General features: G+C 39.0%; 4 protein-coding genes across 6 annotated transcripts in view; 3 read left to right on the top strand and 1 right to left on the bottom strand.

Annotated features, from left to right (window-relative positions):
* Positions 1–206: 206 nt before the first annotated feature.
* On the top strand, positions 207–13,076 carry amn1 (antagonist of mitotic exit network 1 homolog (S. cerevisiae)). Of its 2 annotated transcripts, XM_042108878.1 has the most exons (8): positions 207–457; positions 643–710; positions 1,903–2,038; positions 9,194–9,323; positions 9,498–9,715; positions 10,815–10,871; positions 12,491–12,602; positions 12,734–13,076. In XM_042108878.1, the coding sequence occupies exons 2-8, from the start codon at positions 682–684 to the stop codon at positions 12,805–12,807; spliced, it is 756 nt and encodes a 251-aa protein (XP_041964812.1). In that variant the 5' UTR covers positions 207–457; positions 643–681; the 3' UTR covers positions 12,808–13,076. The 2 variants fall into 2 exon arrangements, with proteins under 2 accessions (XP_041964812.1, XP_041964813.1); XM_042108879.1 differs by lacking the exon at positions 643–710 and having other exon boundaries at positions 214–457.
* Positions 13,065–14,817, bottom strand: etfbkmt (electron transfer flavoprotein subunit beta lysine methyltransferase). Its single transcript, XM_042108883.1, has 4 exons — positions 14,608–14,817; positions 14,249–14,570; positions 13,926–14,056; positions 13,065–13,753 (listed from the first exon to the last, which is right to left on the bottom strand). Exons 2-4 carry the CDS (start codon positions 14,506–14,508, stop codon positions 13,404–13,406), a joined length of 741 nt encoding a protein of 246 aa, XP_041964817.1. The 5' UTR covers positions 14,509–14,570; positions 14,608–14,817; the 3' UTR covers positions 13,065–13,403.
* Positions 14,818–15,156: 339 nt separating this feature from the next.
* Positions 15,157–19,999, top strand: kxd1 (KxDL motif containing 1). Its single transcript, XM_042108914.1, has 5 exons — positions 15,157–15,399; positions 15,610–15,712; positions 18,966–19,118; positions 19,201–19,247; positions 19,444–19,999. Exons 2-5 carry the CDS (start codon positions 15,618–15,620, stop codon positions 19,683–19,685), a joined length of 537 nt encoding a protein of 178 aa, XP_041964848.1. The 5' UTR covers positions 15,157–15,399; positions 15,610–15,617; the 3' UTR covers positions 19,686–19,999.
* A 1,654-nt stretch (positions 20,000–21,653) lies between these two features.
* The window catches only part of ergic2 (ERGIC and golgi 2), a 15,550-nt gene continuing 14,004 nt past the window's right edge, over positions 21,654–23,199 (top strand). The window contains exons 1-2 of one of the 2 annotated variants that reach the window (XM_042108828.1): positions 21,654–21,800; positions 22,138–22,306. In XM_042108828.1, the coding sequence (XP_041964762.1) occupies positions 22,201–22,306 (106 nt within the window). In that variant the 5' untranslated portion in view covers positions 21,654–21,800; positions 22,138–22,200. The other variant, XM_042108829.1, reaches the window with a different exon arrangement.

The following is a 23,199-nucleotide window of genomic DNA, read 5'->3' as shown; positions in this document are numbered from 1 at the left end:
GGAAGTGGAGTGACCATTTGTCCAGACATTCCAGCTTTCAAGCCCACTGATCAGACCTGCTGAGGTGGAAAGTTCAGCTTCAGAAAGTAAAAGTCCTACCACATATCTGTGACTTTCACTTAAACCAGCTGATTCTAATTAGCACAACTCTTCATCGAGGTAAAGCAGCTAATTGGTGAGATAACCTGTTTAGTGTAGGCTACAGGTAGATCTAATACATGGTTGAACTTTTACTTTCTGAAGCTGGATTTATTGTTAGGCCTATTGCTGTTTATTCTTATGAAGTAAATAGGACTTTTATTTTGACGAAATCAATTGAATACATGCAGCTGGAAGTCCGCTCATTTGACGTACTGGCAGCTCCGCCTGCAGGAGCGTTTTAAATTCCATTCATCGTGTAGTAGCCTACCTGTTTCAATATTCTTTGCTAGATGGAGGTCCAGTCACTTGTAGATTTGTGAGTATACAAACACTAGGCTACACAAATATGTTCACCTATCCGCTAAATAGTTAAAGGCTAGCTACATATTTCATAGCCAGCCTAACTTAGAGCAAACCACCTAGCCTACTAGCTTTAACATTATTGAAATGATTACTGCATCCTACGGCCAAGTGTGTTGTTCTCTTTACACTTTGCTGCAGCAGGGGTGTCAAACTCAGGCAGTGGTTAGATTTGTTCGAATGAGGCCTCGTGGGGACCGTCATTCATGGTGATTCTCAGTTTTCTGCATGGGTGTTAGAGTGTTGTGTGATATTAAGCTTTATAATATATGATATAGCTATGGCGTTATTTAGCTGACTTAATTATGCGAGTGTAACGCTGTTTACCGATAGACTCTGGGTTAGCACTATTATCAAGTACATTCTGTAATATCTCTCGGTGGATTCACTCAGGAGGGGCGCTGCTAGATAATTTGGGCCAGACAACTTTGAAACCACATCGATGCATGCACGCCACTCAGTGGGGGTGAAAAAAAACAGCCAGAATAATTTAAAAAATAAATAAACCAAAACTGCTCTTCTTGAAAATCTTCAAGGTGTCAGTCACAACTTCTAGTTTATCCTTCTGTGTTGTATCAATGCGATTATGAGCTATTGGTCATAAATCTTATCAAATATTTTTGTGAAATCTCCGTTTCTGGTGGATGTTGGAATAGAGAGGGGGAATAAAGTATCGTTTCTCCTTAAGAGGAGTGTCTTAGGGAATGTCTGACAATACCCCATTACTAATACTAGTCTAAAGTGAGGGACTATTCACTTTAAGTTGGTGAAACTAATGAGTGTCACACGAGCGCATAAAGAATGAAAAAAAGCGCAGATACAAGAATCGAGAGCGTTTATACAGAAACTGTATACAAGTACACAAGTGTAACAATCATAATTGAGAGAGCACAGAAATGACATTCGCATTGTTAATACTTTATGTGCTCGCATAATTAAGTCAGCTAAATAACATATATACCCAATTATGAGCAAACAAGTAGAAATCATGTACTGCTGGCATATACTGCTCTTTCTCTCTTGAAAAATACCCTATGCTCATGTCATTGTTTTCAGCCTCTTCCTTCCTGAGTATGGTTAGGTTTAATCAATTGATGGAGATATTGCTTAATTACACATCGTTGAAGACAACTGGATGTGAATTTTTTTTTCTTTCTAATTTTCCCTTCCTTTCCCAAAACTTCTGGGGGGCCATATGAAACTTCTGGCGGGCCTATGTTTGACACCCAGCTATGTTTGACATAGCTTTACAGTATACTGGAATGATCTAACTGCAGCATTAACACAATGTTACATAAGTGCACCACAGTGATGATCCTGTTATAACCGAATAATAGAATATGTTGACTTCTTTTTCACTTGTATGTTTGGCAACTTAATTATCTTAAATTATATCCACAGGAGCGTTGACTATGTAGCCCGGCGTGCCGAAAATTGCTATAAAAAGGACCTAAGAGATTTGCCTGAAAACATCAAGGACAAAGTAGTGCGCATTATGAGCCTCCGTGGAACACTTACCGACTCCAATATCAGCCAGGTAGATCCTACTGAAAACAAACTGGCCTTTAAAGGCCCTGACTTGCATCATGGAGGGAGTATAGTGCCCAGGGTTCTGTTCCCTACCTTATGTTCTCACTTTATTTCCCCCAGGCCAAATGTTGAACGTAGTTTGGATATGCTATTTCTGTGGATCAATGGGATCCAAATCTCCCATCTAGGATATAGATTTGCCTGACAGATTAACCTGTCTTGAAAATCACATTCTGGGGGAGCTTTGGTGCAACTGGCTACAGTGACTGTACCGAATTTGGGTCCAAATGCCCATGGGGACACAAGTTCACGTCCAACCCGGGTCATTTCCCGATCCCACGCCGTCTCTCTCTCCCACTCACTTACTGTCTCTCTCTTCCACTCACTTACTGTCTCTCTCTTCAATGTCCTGTCACAATAAAGGCAGAAAGCCCAAAAATATACTTTAAAACAGAAGGAAATCACAAAATTAAAAGGTCAAGTGTAATATGATATAGGAGTCTTTGGAGGATGTGTTCTTTTTCTTTTTTATGGAAGAGAAGAGGATGGTGTATTTTTGGCTGTAGTGGAGTCATGTACTTATTGGTGTTTTTTTTATTTTTTATCATCTTTTTTGTGTGTGTGCAGGGGTGGGGTAGCATGGGAAAACCCAGACGAACCTGTTAGTCTGACAAGGAGGTCATACCTAGCGTTCATGGGCTTCGGAAAAACCTTTCTCCGAGTGAAAACATCATCATTCCGCGTCATTCACGTCACTTAATGTGTGAGTCAGAGGTCGGAAACTGGGGCTAGGTTTTGCCATAGACAGTAAAAGAAATGGACGAACAGACTCCGTCGTTTTCAATGGGAGGGCACCATAGACAGTAAAAGAAATGGACGAACAGACTCCGTCGTTTTCAATGGGAGGGCACTGAGTCAAATAGAACGATTTTTCAGTTGGTCCCCCCAGTACTGCGCAGACTCACACTTAACTTCGTGACGTTAGCCATCGAACTGAATCTTGTAACTCATATGATAGATACACAGAAATTCTTCTCACACTTCCTTCGCCTTCAAAGTCATCAAAGTTAAACATTTATTTATGTATTATTATTAATATCATCCTCACCAAGTCGTGTTAATGTTGAAGCTACCATACATGATCATCTTCAAAAACAGTCATGCTAAAACAAAACAAAAAAGTTACAGCCTTGAAGCTAATCTTCTTTCCACTTTCCGACCTACGGTCAATCCATCGAAAACCTCTGAAATGATTAGTGCCGTTTTTTTTAAAATTAGGTTTACTTTTTTACTATTATTAGGTTGCCTCTGTGTAATGCTTTACCTTAACATATGGTCGTGTATGCTAGGTTTTGCTTATGAGTTACCGTCATAGACAGTAAGGTGGACTGAGCTTCTTATCCAAACAATACGGTTATCTCCCTACGGCGCGAAAGAGAGATTACGTCAAAGCTAGCTTCCCTCCAATCGAACAAGCTAACCATTCTTCTTACGGGTAACCAACGTTACGGACGAGGTAGTGGAGTCTGTTTTGCCTTTGTAGTGTTTATGTGGATTACACAGAAGCTACAATATCGGCACAGGATATATGTTATATGAAGTTATGGTATTTCAAAAAAATCTTAGAATGAATGGACTTCTATGGGAGTTAGCAGAGAGGTGGTCCCTCCAGCCTACGTCGATTCTTCTACTTCCGGGAATTCGCCTGCCCCCTTGGAGGGCACTGAGTCAAATAGAACGATTTTTCAGTTGGTCCCCCCAGTACTGCGCAGACTCACACTTAACTTCGTGACGTTAGCCATCGAACTGAATCTTGTAACTCATATGATAGATACACAGAAATTCTTCTCACACTTCCTTCGCCTTCAAAGTCATCAAAGTTAAACATTTATTTATGTATTATTATTAATATCATTCTCACCAAGTCGTGTTAATGTTGAAGCTACCATACATGATCATCTTCAAAAACAGTCATGCTAAAACAAAACAAAAAAGTTATAGCCTTGAAGCTAATCTTCTTTCCCCTTTTCCGACCTACGGTCAATCCATCGAAAACCTCTGAAATGATTAGTGCCGTTTTTAAAAAAAAAATAGGTTTACTTTTTTGTATTATTATTAGGTTGCCTCTGTGTAATGCTTTACCTTAACATACGGTCGTGTATGCTAGGTTTTGCTCATAGATATATCTATGGGTTTTGCTTATGAGTTACCGTCATAGACAGTAAGGTGGACTGAGCTTCTTATCCAAACAATACGGTTATCTCCCTACGGCGCGAAAGAGAGATTACGTCAAAGCTAGCTTCCCTCCAACCGAACAAGCTAACTATTCTTCTTACGGGTAACCAACGTTACAGGCGAGGTAATGGAGTCTGTTTTGCCTTTGTAGTGTTTATGTAGATTACACAGAAGCTACAATATCGGCACAGGATATATGTTATATGAAGTTATGGTATTTAAAAAAAATCCTAGAATGAATGGACTTCTATGGGAGTTAGCAGAGAGGTGGTCCCTCCAGCCTACGTCGATTCTTCTACTTCCGGGAATTCGCCTGCCCCCTTGGGTTTTGCTAACAGAGTTGCCCAGTTAGGGGCTCATCACTTTTGTCGTCACGTTGTAGTTCGTTTGTAGTCCATGTGGCCTTTCATGTCCAACAGTTTTAATGTGAACTTAGTTAGGAATTTGCCGTTTTTGTCACTTGAAAGCTGCATATCTTTCTTTCACGAGCATACACTATATTTTAAGCAAATACAGTTGTTTGTTTAGGATTAGTGAGTGTATGTTTTAACCTTTGTTGTGGCATCCGTGTTTGTCACACATTCCGATGGCAAAGCACATGAACACTTGCTGTCGGAAAAACAAAGTAGCCATGGGGGCGGTCCTTGTCATTCCGAGGTGCTCTGAATGCACCAATAGAATACCGAAGTCTTGACGTCACCTTACGTCAGACTTCGGTTCAGTCCCTCCAGGAATTCGCGATGTTGCGATCGCAACAATTGACCGATCCCAAGCCCCTCCTCCCATTGTCAGTCCCATAGTTACTGTTGCTAATAGTCGGACAAGTTTGCAGGAAAGTGTGCGAGAACGCGTGTTCAACATGGGTACGCAGCACCATTTAACAGTATGCTAGATTTCTGGGCGTCAAGTAATATTGATATATTCAAAAAACAGAGGCCAGAAAGGCCTTCAGTATTCGGAAGGACACATTCACAATGTCTGCTGTTATCAACGAGGTGGAACACCACAAATTGAGGACAAACCAATCTGGTGTTATGGATCTTAATGGGATGCATGTTAACTGGGGATAAACAATTAGCACGTTATCACAAGCAGGTAGTTTACCTTATTTGCTGCAGATGTGACTGATTCAATAAACAGGTCTGTGCAAACATATGGTGTTGACGTTAAAAACATTAAAAAGGCCCCAACTGTAGCCAGTTTTAAATCTAGACTTAAGACCAAACTGTTCTCAGACGCTTTCTGCTAACTGTGCCGAGTTACAAATTCTGAATCTGCCTCGATAATTATTCTACTTTGTCTTTTATTACTTTTTTTACTACTTTTGCCTTTGTTTTTGCTTACTAATTATTCTTTATTTTTAAATGATTTTACCTTGTGTTTTATGTTTTTTCTTTTTATTATGATCTTTACCTTTTAACTATTCTTTGACTATATTGCCCTTCTATGCTTTTATTTGTTATTATCGTTTGGTTTTGTTTATGTAAAGCACATTGAATGACCTCTGTGTATGAAATGTGCTATATAAATAAACTTGACTTGACTTGACTTGACGTGTCCATAACAAAATCTAACCATATTTCGAGGATTAATTAAAGACTGGTCCAAGTGCTGCAGATCCAAGTTCCCACGCAACTTGGGAGAGTGGCTAGCCTGTTAAGCAGCTCATGTTGGGGAGGTGGAGAGATAGCTTCGCTTCGGTAGGCTGATAGCCTACTTATTATTTTGAATGGCTGCTTTAGAAGGAAGAGTTCAAATAAACATGATACAAATGTAGGCTATTGAAAAGAAACCACTAGATCTACCCGAGTTTACCCATACAACGCACGACATATCTGCAGTTTGCAGACGAGATTTGTCTTGCACAAGACTTCATTAGTGCCCGCTTATGCTATACTTAATTTAAATGTGGGCAATGTAGTAGGCCTAATATTGGCGATTTCGAGACTGCATAGCCTATACAGCAAGGTTTTCAATTGGCACATGATTTGATCTTTAGAAGACATTGGCTATCTCTCGTTCAGCCATCAATGATTCATCGCAGTAGTCTATTCCGTTTGTTGAAAAAATGGTCATTAGCTTATTTCTGTGAACAGTCTTCTATCCCAAGTTAAACATGGCAAGGTAGCCTATGCCCATTTTCGTACACACTCAGATTTCTTTACTGAAAAGAAGCAGCCTATCCAAAGTTATGCAAAGTTAGGCCTATGTCTGTCAACGTTTCACACGGTCAGGATATCGGATGTCACTTCTACAAGTATCCCAGGCATATATTTGAACCTTTTTGAGCTCTTTAGTTATTTAGTTACTTAGGCTACTCGCAAAAGAAGCATTAGCATTCACATAACCGGCGTATTGTAGGCTACAGAATGGACACTATAAAATTCAAAATTGACCGAGGTCCTCATTGTGACATAGTAAAAGGGGGCGGGGCTTGGGATCGGTCAAACGCAAATTCCGCAAATCCTCGTGCGACCTCGCAACTTTGTCCAAACACTGCAACTTTTTCGCATATCTGACCAATCATCATGGTTTCCCCGTGAAATTTCACCTACAATAGTCCCTCGCGCAGAATATTGAGTCAGATGCCACACTCACTTCTGCAGACACCAGAGATCTGCCCTATAACTTGTTCACTCCTCTGCAGTTTTGATGACAATAAATGGAAGGCTAACGTTAATGATCTGCTTTACTTGCATCTTTCAACATGGTGTTGCTAACCTGCATAGGCTATACTTGGTTTACTGACATTTGAGTAGGCTACAATATGCAACCAATTGGCAAACGTTTACACCTGGATATGTCCTTTTAGCTCGTGTTATGTTTGCTAGCTTGTGGGCTCAGTTTGTGTAGTGCTACCAAAATCATAGAAATTAATAACATTGTAAGAAATGTACCTCTTCTATGATCCAAGAATGATTTCATACGAGTTATAAAATAACATTTATTTTAACTAATGACATAGAAAACATCCCGAATTCCATCCAATGCACTAAGCAAAAAGTTATTTCCAGTCATAGCCGAACACAGTGAGATGCAAGCGTTCCAATCCACTTAAAAACGCTACTCTCACGTCCTTAAAGTGGCAGGCAGACTTACACACCACCAATGTAATAACATTAAAGAAAAGTGTAGTCTAATAGTTTAAATCAATATGAAATTACTAGATACTTAGTTGGCTATTAGTAATTATGCAAATCACAGAATATGATTTATTATTAAAAATATATGAACTTATATGAATGTATTGAAACATATGATATGATGCCATCTCTTTAGGGGCTGTCTTTTTTGGACAGTTCTACGAAAGGTTATACTGCTTTGTGAATTACCCCAGTCAAAATGTTTACACAAAAAAAGTAGGCCTACTTTGATTTTCTGTTACCATTTACCTTTACTTATCCTTATAGGCATCAAGATGATCAGTGTAATTTTGGTCTTACTAACCTTAATTATCCTCAGTTAAAAAAATAAAAAAAAAATCGCAACTATTTTTGCAATTTTCACTACCTCTCGCAATTTCTTCACAACAAACAGCTAAAAACACCGTAACTGCCATCGCAATTTTTTAGAAAAGTTGTTCCGAAATCAGGCATTTTAAATCCTGGAGGGACTGTCTATTGTCACCCATTTCCAATGTTCTAAAAACCCAGGCACCAATCACAATCGCTAATCTGGCATGGGGCAGGCCACCAATAACTGTGCCGATGGCGACAGGGTTAAACCGATATGGACTTGCATTGAGTAAACAACTGCATTTGAAACCTTTATTTATAAGAAAGAGTTGATTGCTGCACTTTTGAAACAATTTGGTAAGAGTTATTTGAACCCAGGGTCTTTTTCACCATGACAAGTCACAGTGAAAAACTTATTTTTAATAAAATCCCGGTACACTTACTATGTTCTTGATGCTTCGTTTTATGTGTAGGGACCCTGTTCATACTACTGCAGAAGTGTGGTGCTATTTTGAGCATTATTAGTGGTTTAAAAATGGCAGTTTGAATACGTTTTTACGCACTGTCCTTAGTACTTGCACTTTACACTTTAATGCACCAATTTATGTTTAATTTCACTGGAAGCCATAAATCCCATAATTTAGTCTTCCAGACCCACTGTCAATCTCAACTGAGATACGATCTGTTGCCAATGAGGCTAGGGGTGGGGTCCTCCGATTCCTATTGCAGACAAGTTTTAGCTCAGTGCTCCTTCACTTGGCAAATGGATCAGCACTTGAACATGAGCAGGACTGTATTGAGAAGCCCAATATTGTATAGGACTAGTGTACCCCCACAAACATTTAAGTGAAATTACAAACTAGCTTGTTACAACTACAGTCACAGTTTTTTTGACAAGTAGCTAATTATTCTATGCCAAGTAAGAAATGTTACAGTAGCCAGTACAACGTCTTGTTACAGTAGCATGCGGGTAGATTGCTGTGTCCTATGGATGTATCTCCCACCCAACGCCTTATAGGGCACAGTATACTTGACACAGTGGTCACTGTGCACGCAAGGTGTGATGTCACTGCGAGTGGGATTTAGCAGATGTTTTTATCCAGAGCATCGGGGACTTACAATTTAACCTGAGCCAACCTTTTTTCAGACAGAGAGGCTACTGCTCCACTATACCTCTAACTACTTAAGTAACTAGCTGCCTCTCCATTATTTCTGCTGCACTGTTGTGCTTTTCCATGAGTTTTCAGATCATCCAATTTAAGATGGGCAACACAGGACACAAAAATAGAGAATCCCATTATCATAGAGACAATACAAAACTGGGGAACAAATCCTGAGAGCATAAAAACAGAACATAAAAGACCCCCTCATGGGTGATTTCATTGGCTAAGTAGCACTCATATGATATGATACACTGTCTCATATATCTAAACAAGCGTAGGAATAGAAATATTCTTCTTTTGTGTCTTAAGGTGTTGCATTCAGGAATAAAAACACTTGACTTGCACAACTGCAGGCTTTCTGACGTGGCATTGCAAAAAATCTCCTGCTGGCATTTAAATCGAATATGCCTCTCCAACTCTACAGAAATTACATCAAGAGGTAGGCTACTAGAAAAATATTTCTTTTTCTACTTATTTTATGTAGGCAAATATTTCCTACATTTTCCCAGGAATAACCTTAAATTAGTGAGAAGATATATACATATATAAAAAGAAATGCAATAAAAATATGAATGAATGAAATTACTTTAAAAGTGATGATGTGTCCCCACAGGCTTAGGAGCGCTTGCATCCTCCTGTCCAAACCTGAAATGGGTAGACCTGTCTGGCTGTGTGTCGGTGACAGATTCAGGTGTCCAGATCCTGGCACGCTGCTGCACAGGACTGGAAGTTATCTGTCTTGTGGGCTGCACAGCTCTAAGTGACAAAGCCATTCAAGAGCTAGGAGCTAACTGCCATATGCTCCACACAGTTTCTATCTCAGACACCTTGGTAAGAGATATTTGAGCTACTGAGACTGTCTAAAAACAGTTGTGTTTACTTACAGCCAGAGCCGGACAGTAATGGAGTACATTTACTTGAGTACAGTACTTGAGCACAATTTTGGGGGATCTGTACTTTACTCGAGTATCATTTTTGGGGAGTACTCATGACTTTACTCAAGTACATTTGAGAGGCAAATATTGTACTTTTTACTCCACTACATTTCTATCCATAAACGTGAGTACCCGTTACTTCTTAAAAAAAAAAAGGAAAAAATAAAAATCTCGGAAACCCTCAATTTGTTTTTTCCCTCTCAAACGTGATTGGATTGTGCAGGCACCACTGATTGGGATAGCCTATCAGCAATCACCTTCAGCTTTCCGCCAAAGTCAACTCCATGTTCAGATTTAGATAAGAGACGAAACCATGGACGAAACAATGGATGAAGTGACTATTTCAATTTTCTGAACAATTTCATGATAGTTTTCGCTTCAAGTGTTTCAATTACAAAATAGTATTTTCTATTTGAAATACGTATTTTAAATACATGTATTAGAAATACTGCCCATCCCTGGCAACATGGTAAAAAGATTAAAATGACTTTATTTTACTTTTAATTCCTTTTACATTCTCCAAGGTATTAAAATTAACATTTTTCATAACTCCATGTAGGACGTTTCTGTACATAAATGTAAGCACTGTGGCAGTAGTAATGCAATATTTAGAAAATGTAGGCTACTCTTGATACTCAAGTACTTTTAAAAACAAGTACTTTAGTACTTTTACTTAAGTAGACATCTGACTGTTGTACTTTTACTTGTACTTGAGTAAAATTTAGCAAAGGGTATCTGTACTTTTATTCAAGTAATGAAGCTGTGTACTCTGTCCACCTCTGCTTACAGCAGAGGAATGCTTGAAAGCTGAAACCATCAAATAATGCTACTGAAACCTGAGTATTGTGTAATAATGTAATCATTATTATTCCTTTTGAGTTCTTTGTTTGTAATGCACTCCTTTTATTTTCTCTGATCCCCAACCAGTTTGATCTATAACAAATGCTCATTAAGGAGAGTGTGTCATAATGCTGTCTTTTCTTGACATGCATTAGTTTACAGATGCGGGTGTCATCAGCCTTGCAACAGGATTGTGCTCCAACAGTTTGAAGGTGAGAGTATGTGAGGGATACAATGCCTTGCAAAAGTATTCAACCCTTTGTCAGTAGGCCTAAATTCTCAATTATAAAAGATAATTTACTTTATTCACCTGGCGGCTATTTGTAAACCTAAACAAGCATGAGGGCTGGAGGGTATGAAAACCAGGAAGTTGTTTAGATGCGAGTCCAGAGTGCGTCAGTCGCACTGATCTATAGGTAGCACCATACAAAATGAACTGATTCCGTCGTCAGTTTAACTTGTATTGTATTTAATAATCAAATTAGAACATTACAAAGCAAAGATGTAAGTCATGTGTGGCGTGAGATCGAGTGAGCCAACTACTGTCCAGGGGCTAGGGGACTGCCTTGATAGGCTTGTTTTAGTCAGGCAATGCATACATGTTTATCCAGACACAAACTATTAGTGGCAGGGTTCCCACGGGTCATGGAATTTCTGGAATATCATGGAATTTTGGAAAGTCTATTCCAGACATGGAAAGTCAGGGAATGTTATCATTTTTGGGGCAAAGTTATGGAATATCAGGGAATTTTGATGTAGGAGTTTAAAATGTACTTGCCAAAATACATCGATACAAATATTTCCACGCAGAACTGGTGCATATCTGGTAATTTGTTTTACTGCTTCCTTGAGTATCCCAACATTGTTTATTCAGTGCCCATTTATGAATCTCTCACTCTAAAAAGTAAAATATTCTTGAACGCTATACGTTAGTAAGTAGTATCGTAAGTCATGGAAATTCATTTTGTCAGGGAAAAGTCATGGAATTTTACATTTGACTTAGAGTGGGAACCCTGTAGTGGTGACCATGTGACAAGGGTCAGGTTGAATAGCTTTGCAGGCAAAGTGTGTGTTGTATGTGTGCTGTATGTGTCCTCATACTGATGAAAATAAATATATGTACTGTACTAAATGAATACATCTAAATAGTGAATCATCTAAATAGTGATTCAGATGTTAATGGCTTGAACATTTGATGTGGATTGATAATTAGGAGACCTCATGGTATTGTGGAATAAATTTTGTGACTTTCCCCTATACTGTATGTGTTAAACCTTTCGTTTTTCCATTAGGCTGTACAATGCATATTATTTTAATTCAGGTTTATTTACAATATGTTACATATGGGAAGAATTGGTGTTCTCTATTTCAGTATCTCACTAATGCAACACACATGTCTGGGTATCCAACCTGCGCTCTCCAGGAGCTGCTTTGTAATATGATCAAGATGATCATGCAACGTTCATTGTTAGAATAGTGAGGGCTTTCCTCCCGGCAGGCAAATGACTATGTGTGCATTGCCTATACTTCTCCAGACAAAAGTTGATGAAATGTAATTAACATCATGTGATGCAGCCTACGATAGTGAAAGGATTCATATGGTCTGTTGTGCTTGAGTTTTCTATTGTCTCTGCTGGAAACTACAGAGTAATACCTGTAGTTGTGGGTTTTTTTTATCCATGAAGTGTCCATGAATTGTCATATGTATGTATGTAAGGGTTTTATCTACAGATTTGTGTGAGGAACTGGTATAAGATGGGTAATCTTGTGTTGCTGGTAACATGTCCCCGGTCCTGATTGCCTTGACCATCCCCAATCATATGTTTTGCAGGAAATCCATATGTCAAGATGTACAAAGCTGACAGACGAGGCAGTGATTTTTGTTCTCACAAATTGCACCAAGATCAGAACATTTGTCTTCCATGGATGTCCACTAATTACAGGTTGGAACATGTGATCATTTATGCTGGTACCTTAAAAATCATTAAAATATTTTGTATACATTTTTTTTAACTACATGTACTTTTGTTCTTTGTCTCATGACCATTATCACGTCATCTTATGTGCTTTCAAGATCGGTCCAGAGAGGCCCTACAAACCCACACTGGTAGGGACAAGATAAAACATGTGACCTGGACAATTTACTGAGGAAACATCCATGTGCTACAATATTGTTCATCAGTTCCCCTTTCTGACTTCTGAGTTCAACTTCAACATGTGAAGACGTGCCGTTTGTGTGCATTCCATAGTGGGAATACTATACATAATGGTGACTTGTGTTCATTTTTAAATATGCATGGTAATTTTTGATTGTGCACTGTTCTCATTAGGAGCATTATTTATTTGAAGCTTTTATTGACATGATTTATGTAATTTAAACATTTATTGTGTAACATAAACACATGTATATCCTCTGTTATTTTGTTCTGGTATTATCAGTTTCATTCCAATTCATTGCCATGACTAACTGTGTGCACAATAATAAAATATGAGCTGTCTACCATGGTATAGAGGGAAAAATATGTTTTCAGGTCTGGCAGGAAACTGCCATGATACCTTCTGTTTGAGTTTGTGATTCACAAAGTTAACATTGAGTTTCTAATTTACCCATTGCAATGGTTTTAATGGTCTTACTTTATCCTTCTACAGGCGCCCGATACTTGTGCAAAAGCTAAAAAAAAGAATCCATCAGAATTGATTGACCTGCTCTAAATAGAGAATTTGGACAAGTGCACTCGCAAGGGTTACACATCTGGTTTGTAAAGCCAAACAGTACTACTGGTTAGTCCATAGTTCTCCTCTCTAACTGATTCTGGTAATGTGTACTGGGCCAGTAATTTGATGAAGTTTTTAATCCTGTGGTTTTCAAACTGTGCACGTCCAGGGTCACCAATGTACACTTGCGTGTTGTGGACTTTGATGCACATCTGCAGCCAAGTATGCAAACTGTCAGCCAGGTCTTCATCATAAAACATGTCTCCAAGCAAGATGAGATCCCAGTGCTCAGGTTCAGATCCAATGAGATTGTCAGTGACACAGGGAATCGGCTCCAGATTGTTAAGTTCACAGTTCAGCTGAATAGCTACAGCAGCAACTGTCATGAGAGAACAGACTTTCATCCTTAGATACAACATGCCTCAGATTTATCTTTCTTTCATTGGCAACTGGCCTACAGGACATAGCCAAGTATTTACATTTGGACCGCATTTGTCTTCAAATGTCATTGTTACATGCAAATTTTGTGCAACTTGGCGACTGGGTTTTACCTGTATCTATGTCATTGGCAACCACATGAGAAGCACTGCACATCTTTGCAGCAATAGCTGATGCTCCACAACCACTACCGAGATCCAGCACTTTTTTCCCTCTGGAGACCTCAGGGTTATCTAACAAATACCTGAAGGATGGATTTGAATCCAAGTTAGATACAGTCAAATGTTCCAGAACTATTACTTAAGTGTAAGAAGACATTAAAAAAGACATAATGCGTTAAATGCATTAGTAATTATTAAATTAAAGACGTTAATGCGTTAAATGCATTAGTTGTATAATGACAGCCTCTTTGTCAAAACATAATTCAAATTCATACCTTGAAAGCGCTTGCCCTCCAGGCCAGTATATTGCCCAATAAGGGTCTGAAAAGGGCCATGTATCTGGTCGTGCTTGCCAAAATCGGCACTTTGGAGTGAAGAGGCTCAAACGGATTTCAGGGGTTAAAGTATTGTCGCTAACAATTTCGGTGTTTTCCATGACAAATTGATTAATGTCAGAATTCCTCGTGTAGATAAAACGATAGAGTCCCCTGAAAAGCCAAGTGTCAGCTATCGAATGTCTGAAACTGGCCAACATAATTTGAATCTCTGAAAACAAAATCAAATTCGCGAATTATCTGCGACCATTACTGTCCGTACCATAGACTGTTCTATATATACAGTCTATGGTCCGTACTGCACATAGGTACTGCACCGTAGCCTCGTGCATTCAATCAGAAAGGGCTCAGGTTCTAAATGTTACTTTTATGCTACATTCCATCCTGGAAATTCTGAAACATTAGGCTCATTCAACTTAATACCCTGCTGCGCAGACCTTGCTGAACGTAATGTATGCTGGACTTTTACACAATAGAAACATACTTTGTGTTATTGTTTCTTTTACTTTCTATGGTGTTATCGTTCAGACCATAGACGGTATCAGTTGCATGAAGTCGAATACGCCGTATGATGACTCAAAACTTCCGGCTTGAAGACACTATACCAAAACAAAAGCAACTACTGGAAAATGGTCAATAAATGCCACACAATGATCACCAAAAATAATGCAAAACAAACCAACTAGCTGGCAATAATATGCTAAAAGCGAAGGAAAGCTAAAAACAAAATATGCTGCTCGGATGAAGGGGGGGAACCTGACATAGCCTATATTATGAAAAGTTCTTGGCCTGATGGCATCGGTCCTTTTCGTTCAAAAAACAAACTAACTATACAGGCTATAGCAGAGAACTTCTAATAAGAGGACTATGTGACCTATATAATTACAGTTACAATTATATGGGTGTTAAAACTGCTTAAGCAATGCTAAAACTGCTTAAGGTCCCTGGTCATCTTACATTTTGCGTCACATGATTCCTAAAGGAAATGTGTCTTCTGCTACTGTCGGTGGTTGGTTGGTGCTCTTAAACAAGCTTAACAGTTTTTGGCAGTCTTAGCGGATACCGATTTGGACACAGTATATGATACAAAGGTACTAAATACACATTTATTCACTGACCATAAAGGTAATTTGCTAAATTGGTAACTTTGAGCAAGGTAAGCTAACTTGCGCTAGGTCAGACTTTCAGTCACTCCTACGTCAAAACACCGCCGTTTTCTTTAGAGTTAATAACCTTGCAAAATTGCCCCTGTAGATTTTTAAATCGGATATATGTCCTGTGTTTGACGAATTTTTCTACAGGGTTTCCAATGGATCCAACTGCCTCGGGTGTCTTTTGCAGCAGAATGCTTAGCATGGTCAACTCTGAGGATGTAAATGCTATCATTCAAGCACAAAGACATATGTAAGTTCATAATGCTACATTTAATGTTTTGAATCGAACATGGTTGCGCTCTGATAACAACAAACGTAAAGTTCAGTGTGTTTGGGGAAATGTGATATGTGTTGTGCTTTTATTATTATGTTCATTTGTTTACAATATTGATAACCAAAATGTTGGCGACCTCAATTCTGTCCGTTTCAGTTCCCCATTAACGTTAATGTTTGATTCGTTGGCCTATCGCTGTCTCCAGTGTCTAGGTAGGCCTAGCATTTAGGTCGAGTGTAAAATCGCGTGTTTGCGATGTTGAACGCTAACCTGTCTGTCTGATATAACATTAACCTAATTTAGGATTGAGTTGGCTAAGGTAAGCTACCTTTTAGTCGATTTACAGACAAGGGAATGGATGAATTAAACCAACTCACACAATACCCCCAGCCCCCCACACAATAGTTTTGGGGAAAGCTTGGTGGTCTATCAGTCTGTAATAATGCAGTAATAGTCCAGGCAAAGTAAAGTCTGACCCAAAACTAATTGCAACTGAATTTATTTTCACATTTTTATATTTCAATTGGTGATCTAAACACCATAGTTAAAGTCCATGAAAATCAAGTTGTGGAAGTACAGTATGTTAAAATGAGGGTTGTTTTTATGCATTACCATTCAGCAAATACTCACAAAATTGTAATTAGAATGTCGTAGAATAAGCATGCTAAAGAATATCTGACCCCATCTAACTTAACATGGAATTTTAGAATCTTGCATTGTTGAGGAACATTCTTTTTTTTTTTAAAGAGTTAGTGAATTTCTTGGGCTTATTTCAGACTGGTTTGTTGCAAAATGGATGTCTATTTTTACATTTTGGACCTTTGAATAAATGGAAATGGTTGTTGAGTCTTTAAATAGAGCCAGTGTGTTTTTGCATACAAGTGTTCCACAATGCTAAAGCTGTACAAACACATAGTTTTGTATAACCTTGGTTCGCTGAAGAACATGAGACGTTAACCAAAGGATAGTCCATCTTTGATGATATCATCGATCTGAACCACTCTCCAATCACCCATCTAGGGGAATATTTTTGTACTATATAAAGCAGTGTCTGTGAAATATTCTTCCTCTTTCAACATTCTGAAGTGACCGGCAGGCCGTTAATGACTCATGTTATCCTTCAGAGAACCGAGGTTATATACATAACCATACATTCTCTTTCAGCAGAGTTCACTTGGCGCTACACATATAGCCCTTGTGATTGTGGCCACATAGTTCACTGAGAACCTTTAGCAAAGTGTATAAGCATTCGCCTCTAGTAGAGTAAGTCATTAGCGGAGTCTATCATGTACGCATTCTGACATAACTAATAGCAGAGTGGTCCCCTACTAAATAAGTCAGCAATACAGCACAAACAGGGCTGGCGAGTGTAAAGTGACAGAGACAATTATTAGCAAGTTGAGCCTGTAACATCCGCATAATTTTAATGAAGGAAATGGCAGGTTGTCATCAGGACCAGCTCTAGGCAGGGGCCAGGGTGGGCTAAGCCCACCCAAGCATTGTGTCTTGCCTCCCAAACAAAGTCAAGCCTCTGCCTCTGGTGTCCCACGAACCTCAAGGTGTAGGATCATCAAGAAGTTTGCAAGTGTGCTACTATTCGTCCACCCCTAAACAATGCTCACAAGCAGAAACGGTTGCAGTGGGCTCAGGAATACATGAAGACTAATTTTCAAACAGTTTTGTTTTACGGACGGGTGCTGTGGCCACCATGTCCCAACAAGGCTGAGACTTCAGCAAGGAGGTGGCGGAGTCATGTTTTGGGCCGGAATCATGGAGAGAGAGCTGGTAGGCCCCTTTAGGGTCCCTGACGGTGTGAAAATGACCTCGGCAAAGTATGTAGCGTTTCTGACTGACCACTTTCTTCCATGGTACAAAAAGAAGAACCGTGCCTTCCGTAGCAAAATCATCTTTATGCATGACAATGCACCATCTCATGCTGCAAAGAATACCTCTGGGTCATTGGCTGCTTTGGCAGGAAACAAAGGAGTGCGTACACATCACAAGAGTGCAGGTGTTGGACCAAAAAAGTAACTGAGAAGAAATGATAAAGGTCCACACACTGATTAAAGCTCCCAAACGTGGATTTATTTAGCACAACGTTTCGGACATGTTGTCTTTCATCAAAAGTGCAATGAAGTTCTTCTCATTGGCTGCTATGGGCATAAAAGGAGAGAAACTCCTGACCTCAACCCTATTGACAACCTTTGGAGCATCATCAAGCAAAAGATCTAAGAGGGTGGCTGGGAGACAGTTCACATTTCTCTCTGGGAGGCTATTCTGACATTCTGGCAGCTCTGGGAGGCTATTCTGCAAAGACATTAAAGCAGAAACTCTCCAAAAACTTACAAGTTCAATGGATGCAAGAATTGTGAAGGTGATATCAATTTAGGGGGTCCTATGTTAACATGTAACTTGGCCTGTTAAGATGTTTTTGATTGAAATAACTTGTGATTTAATTTATATGACCTCCTATATCTATCTATCTATATATATATATATATAATGCTGCAAATTCAACAAATGACCATTTTTAGTTCTTTACAACCTATAAAATTTCTTAAAACTCTGTTGTGCATAATAATTTGGAACAGTGCATTTTGAGTTTTTTTATTTTTGAAAAAAAAAAAAAAATACTGTTATCATTGGGAGGTTTGATGACTGATGAAAATTATACTGACTGTCATTTGCATCAACTATTTAGGAAAATCTGAGAAAAATGTAACTTGCATAATAATTTGGAACGCAGTGTATTAGCTCTCAGTCTGGTATAACGTCTTCGTAAATTACGTTTCATTAAAAAGTGTTTCAATCATCCCGGCTCTCCCCTATTTAATAATTTAAGAAAGGCTGCTCCAGTAGCCTGGGTGAACCCAGATAAATCTGTGAGCATATTTGAGTGAATTTGCTCTGCAGATCTATCATCCAATTCACAGCGATTTCCAAAATCAATGAAAACCCAGGAATCACAGCTGCTCTTTTTTATGAGGCAGTGATGGGTGAAGGGGTATGATTAGCACAGTATGGTTAAACACATGAAAATGTTTTTCTTCAACATCTCATTTTTACATAACTGCAGTTAGTTGGATCCACACCTGCCTGGGCATTTGTAACCTGCTTCAGTTCCCTAATACTAGGTTCCAACACCACCCCTTTTATGGAAATGTGCACAAAAAAAGTCTGCTTATGTGTGACTTGTTTCTTAGTTCACCCCTCTGTTTATATCTGCCAGGCTTGACCGTTTTGAGAAGACTAACGAAATGCTCATCAACTTCAATGGCTTGTCCAATGTGAGACTTCAGCAGATGAACGACAACTTTCTAGTTCACACTCGGACTCTGCTTGAGATGAAGAAAGATCTAGACAGCATATTCAGGAGGATACGGTCAGTTTCTTGGAATTTGTGTTTGATTTTGTTTGTGTTTTGGTGTACCAACTTGGGCCTTATTTCCTTTTTACCCATCCAGGACATTGAAAGGAAAGGTCGCTAAGCAGTACCCTGAAGCATTTAGCAGTAAGTTTGAAAAATGTGTGTATATATATATATATATATATATATATATATTACTCATTTTAGTAATTCTAACATTCTACTAAATACTTCAAGAAACAAGTTAAAACATCATTCTTGTAAATTGTTGGATTTGAACCATACAACTCAAAATACTTTTGGAGATTGTTTTCTTTCCAAATTATATTTGAATTTACAGATATTCATGAATCCCCTGTCCTTGAGGAAGAGGATGAAGACTTTGATCCAGTCCCACCCAGTATGGCAACAACTACAACCACTGCCACTTCGGAACAGAGCACAGAATCTTGTGATTCAAGCCCTGATGTCATCTCCCCAACTGTAAGCCGTTGCTCTGATGACCTCTCCCAAGAGCAGCCAGAAACTCCTACCCTTAATAGTCCTGAAAGAACTGAGCTACAGGATGAAGGTCCAGATTAATTTGAAAAATACAGTCTATTAAAAGAACTTTGATGTTTTGATCTGATGTTTGCTAAGTGTCCACGGTGTGGCCATGCAGCCACTTGTTGTTGAAAATGTTTATCGTGGTGACCATGCTAAGGTATAGTGTGTTGTTGTCACTCATATTTATGTCCAGTATTGGCCATCTGTGGTAAAAGCATGAATTTATTTATTTAACATTTATTGACAACTAAGCATGGCTGGGTTCATTTTCATTCAAAATGGCTGTCTGGTTTGTTTCTGAAGCATACTGACACATTGTAATTAAATTTAATTAAGTTGTACAACCTTGAAACATTTCTGTCTGAGTATTGTTTTAAACAGAATATTTCCATTACTCTGGAATCATTAGAATTTACAGAGAGGAGATTCTTACTGTTGAACAGTGAACATATTTCATTTTCATATTTAAGAGTTATAACCCTGTTTTTTTATAATAGTAGACTAATGAAGGTAAATTAAGCTATTTTAAAATTACAGGCTTCTGTGGATTGATTGCATATTTCTGCTAAATTTGTTTAATACATTGAGAAAATGTAAATCGAATGGATTTGTGTAAGTACTATTTGAATACCAAAGAATTTCTGATCAAGTCGAAATGTCAACACAGGTGCTGCATGAACCATGGAAGAGGGAGACTGGTGACAGTTGTCTTTTTAATGACTTGTAGTTATTGCAACATTATATCCTTAATGCTATGGAATGTCTATAACATGGTGGAAATTGACAAGAAGTTTACCTACTTGGACCGCCGTGGTAGCAAAGCTATAGGTTTAATTTTTTTTCTTCAGAATTATTATTTTTTTAATTTCTTTTCTGTAGTAATTTTATGTCTGATTCCTGGGACACTGAAAGACTGGGCTGCATGAAACGTGATGGGCATCTAGCCCCACAAGGATGACATGGAACCATTGATTTTCGCCCACCCACCGCACCTGATCCCCAAAAGGAGGGTAGGACAGGCACCATTTTCTGTGAATATCTCAAGAACCGCAGGGCCTAGGATGTTTTTTTGTATGTTGGTCTCAAGGGGCCATCTCAACCCATTCCATAACCATTAATTTGCGGTATAGCGCCATCTAGTTAAAAATGAGATGTTGTAATCGCACGAAATTTGAAGCGTAGGATCATTATGCCACCCTCTAAATGCATGGCAAGTTTCATTGAATTCCGTTCATGGAGTGCCATACAAAAATTATTTATGTGTACATTTAGTGACTGTACACCAATTGGCCTGTAGATGGTGCTAATTGAGCGAAGGGTTGCTACACGCACACGCACACACAATCACACGCATGCGTACACACAAACACGTAACACGCTCACACATGCAGACACACATACACGCATTAATTAATGTGTAATGCTACTTGGTTTCTAACAGAAATTACGTTTTGTGCCAACATATTGTAGAGAAACAACCACGGCCTTTATTTGGTGAACGGAGGTGCAAATCTCCTTACTTTCTTTGGTTATTATAGTCTACGATTCACTTTAACCACAAGTGCATACAAAACGTTTTGCCTTCGCCACATACATGAAATACATAATTTATATGCTATAATGCATTTACCTTCTTATCTAGTGATACTTTTTGCTTCGAATCGCAACATGATTTCCAAGAGGCCTATAGACAGGCTCATTTGACTTCACTAGACTATTAATGCATGACATCGGATAGCCTATGCACAAATTCATCATTCAGTAAATGGACACAGAGAGACCTCCACAGCTCATGCGCTTGCTAGAGATTACATTTACATTTAAAGGGCCAGTAAATGACCTCGCGGGCCCGACTTGGCCTGCGGGCCGCCAATTGAATAGCCCTGCCCCTGGCCTACACAATAGCATGGCGAGGTTTTTTTTATTTGGCGTTTATCATGTTTTGGAAAAGAGCTCTTCAAATGTTCAACAATAATCGGCAGGGGGCGGCACCTGCACGAACACCTCTCAATTTCCGGGTTCTTCGAACACTGAATCGCAAGCAGGAAGAACTGTGAGTGTTGATCTGGTCAGAGAATGTCTGAGACGTAGACGGGCTCTGATCTGGTGTTGATGTCCATCTTTCACTGACCAACATACACGCGTTTACAGGTAAAACTGGTTGTCGAGACTGCAACCCGGTTAGCTGCTAGCCTAGATTGTGAATCTAATTCATTGTAATGCTAAATCAATAAAGCCAGAACATGTTGTAAACGTTGCAAGGCAACCTGGTAGCTATATCTAGCCCACGTACACCAAACACCTTTATAGGTAATTCAAGCGACTATCTTATTCTAACTAATTAGCTTTGGGTCTAATTTAAATTGTGTAGTTAACGTAATAGAGGTTGTGTAGAGGTTAACGTTAACGTTACTTGCTTGTTTTTCTTTATCATAGCTTAGCATTCTAGTTACTTAGGAAGTTCCTGACGTTAACCTTGCATCCACAGCCATAGACTTTGACAAAATACAACGGAATTCATGTGGGATCTGTAGGAGAAACCACATGAACGATGAGGAGACTGTCTCGCAAGAAAGCTCTCAACCTGGTGAAAGAACTGGATGCTTTCCCAAAGGTTCCAGAAAGCTATGTGGAGACGAGCGCAAGCGGAGGAACTGGTAAGATGGCTTATGTTTACTTATGGCATATCATTATTAAATAAATAGATACTACCAGGGTGTATTTGATGTTTATTGCTTATGTAGGCCTAACCTTCAGCCGTTGGAGCCCACTTGAAATCTCATTTTGTGCAGATAATGATAAATGACATGTCCTTGATAGGACATCAGCTATAGGGCTAGTGCACACAAGGCATAGCCTGGGTAAAACAAGACCAACCTGTTAGCAAATTCGAATTGGGAGAGGAGTAGGAGAGCCCCTGGAAGTACCGCTGTCTCGCTATCCGGCAAAAGATTCTTTGGACGCCGCTATTTATGGTTTTCCGGCTTCCATTGACTTACATTGAACACATGTAAACAAAACGTCAATTATGTGCTCAAACTAACGCCGCTGACTTATGAAAACAACCATTCCACTTTGATACGAAACTACATAATTGTACAACATTTATACAACAAAAATCACAGAATTTGGATCAAGTAATGTGGAGAAATCTTATGCAAAGTGTCAACCCCTAACAATGTGCCCATTGCCCAAATTTATGGTCGACTAATGTCAGAGTAATGACATTGAACAAGGTACCTTCATGATACACTTCAATTTATAAAGGTACGAAGTATAAAAAGAAAAACACAATTTATCAGATGGCTTACCCAAATAATTTGTAACACTTTTATTCGAGGGCACATCTATTCCCAGAACTATAATGGGTGTTAAATATTCCACAACCACTAGATGGCAGCATGACACAGCACATAAAGTACACATACGTGTCGCTGCGACCTGAAGGATGGCGTGGTTGAATATCCACTTCTCCTGCACTTCGGGTCTAATAGCGGGTGAATTGTATGACCACAATGTACAACATGCATGTCATATGTACATGTAAGTA

Source organism: Alosa sapidissima, chromosome 11, assembly GCF_018492685.1.
Source record: "Alosa sapidissima isolate fAloSap1 chromosome 11, fAloSap1.pri, whole genome shotgun sequence".
In the NCBI taxonomy this organism is placed as follows: Eukaryota; Metazoa; Chordata; class Actinopteri; order Clupeiformes; family Clupeidae; genus Alosa; species Alosa sapidissima.
The sequence above is the reverse complement of the archived record's forward strand: the minus strand, read 5'-3'. Positions and strand labels throughout refer to the sequence as shown.

Coding starts and splice junctions, on each gene's coding strand:
- etfbkmt (XM_042108883.1), bottom strand. CDS start 14,508: ATGTTGGCCAGTTTCAGACATTCGATAGCTGACACTTGGCTTTTCAGG. Junction 14,057..14,248: donor GGAGGGCAAGCGCTTTCAAG/GTATGAATTTGA, acceptor TCCATCCTTCAG/GTATTTGTTAGATAACCCTG. Junction 13,754..13,925: donor TGCCAATGACATAGATACAG/GTAAAACCCAGT, acceptor CTCTCATGACAG/TTGCTGCTGTAGCTATTCAG.
- amn1 (XM_042108878.1), top strand. CDS start 682: ATGAGGCCTCGTGGGGACCGTCATTCATG. Junction 2,039..9,193: donor CCGACTCCAATATCAGCCAG/GTAGATCCTACT, acceptor TTGTGTCTTAAG/GTGTTGCATTCAGGAATAAA. Junction 10,872..12,490: donor TGTGCTCCAACAGTTTGAAG/GTGAGAGTATGT, acceptor TATGTTTTGCAG/GAAATCCATATGTCAAGATG.
- kxd1 (XM_042108914.1), top strand. CDS start 15,618: ATGGATCCAACTGCCTCGGGTGTCTTTTGCAGCAGAATGCTTAGCATG. Junction 19,119..19,200: donor AGCATATTCAGGAGGATACG/GTCAGTTTCTTG, acceptor TTACCCATCCAG/GACATTGAAAGGAAAGGTCG. Junction 19,248..19,443: donor GTACCCTGAAGCATTTAGCA/GTAAGTTTGAAA, acceptor TTGAATTTACAG/ATATTCATGAATCCCCTGTC.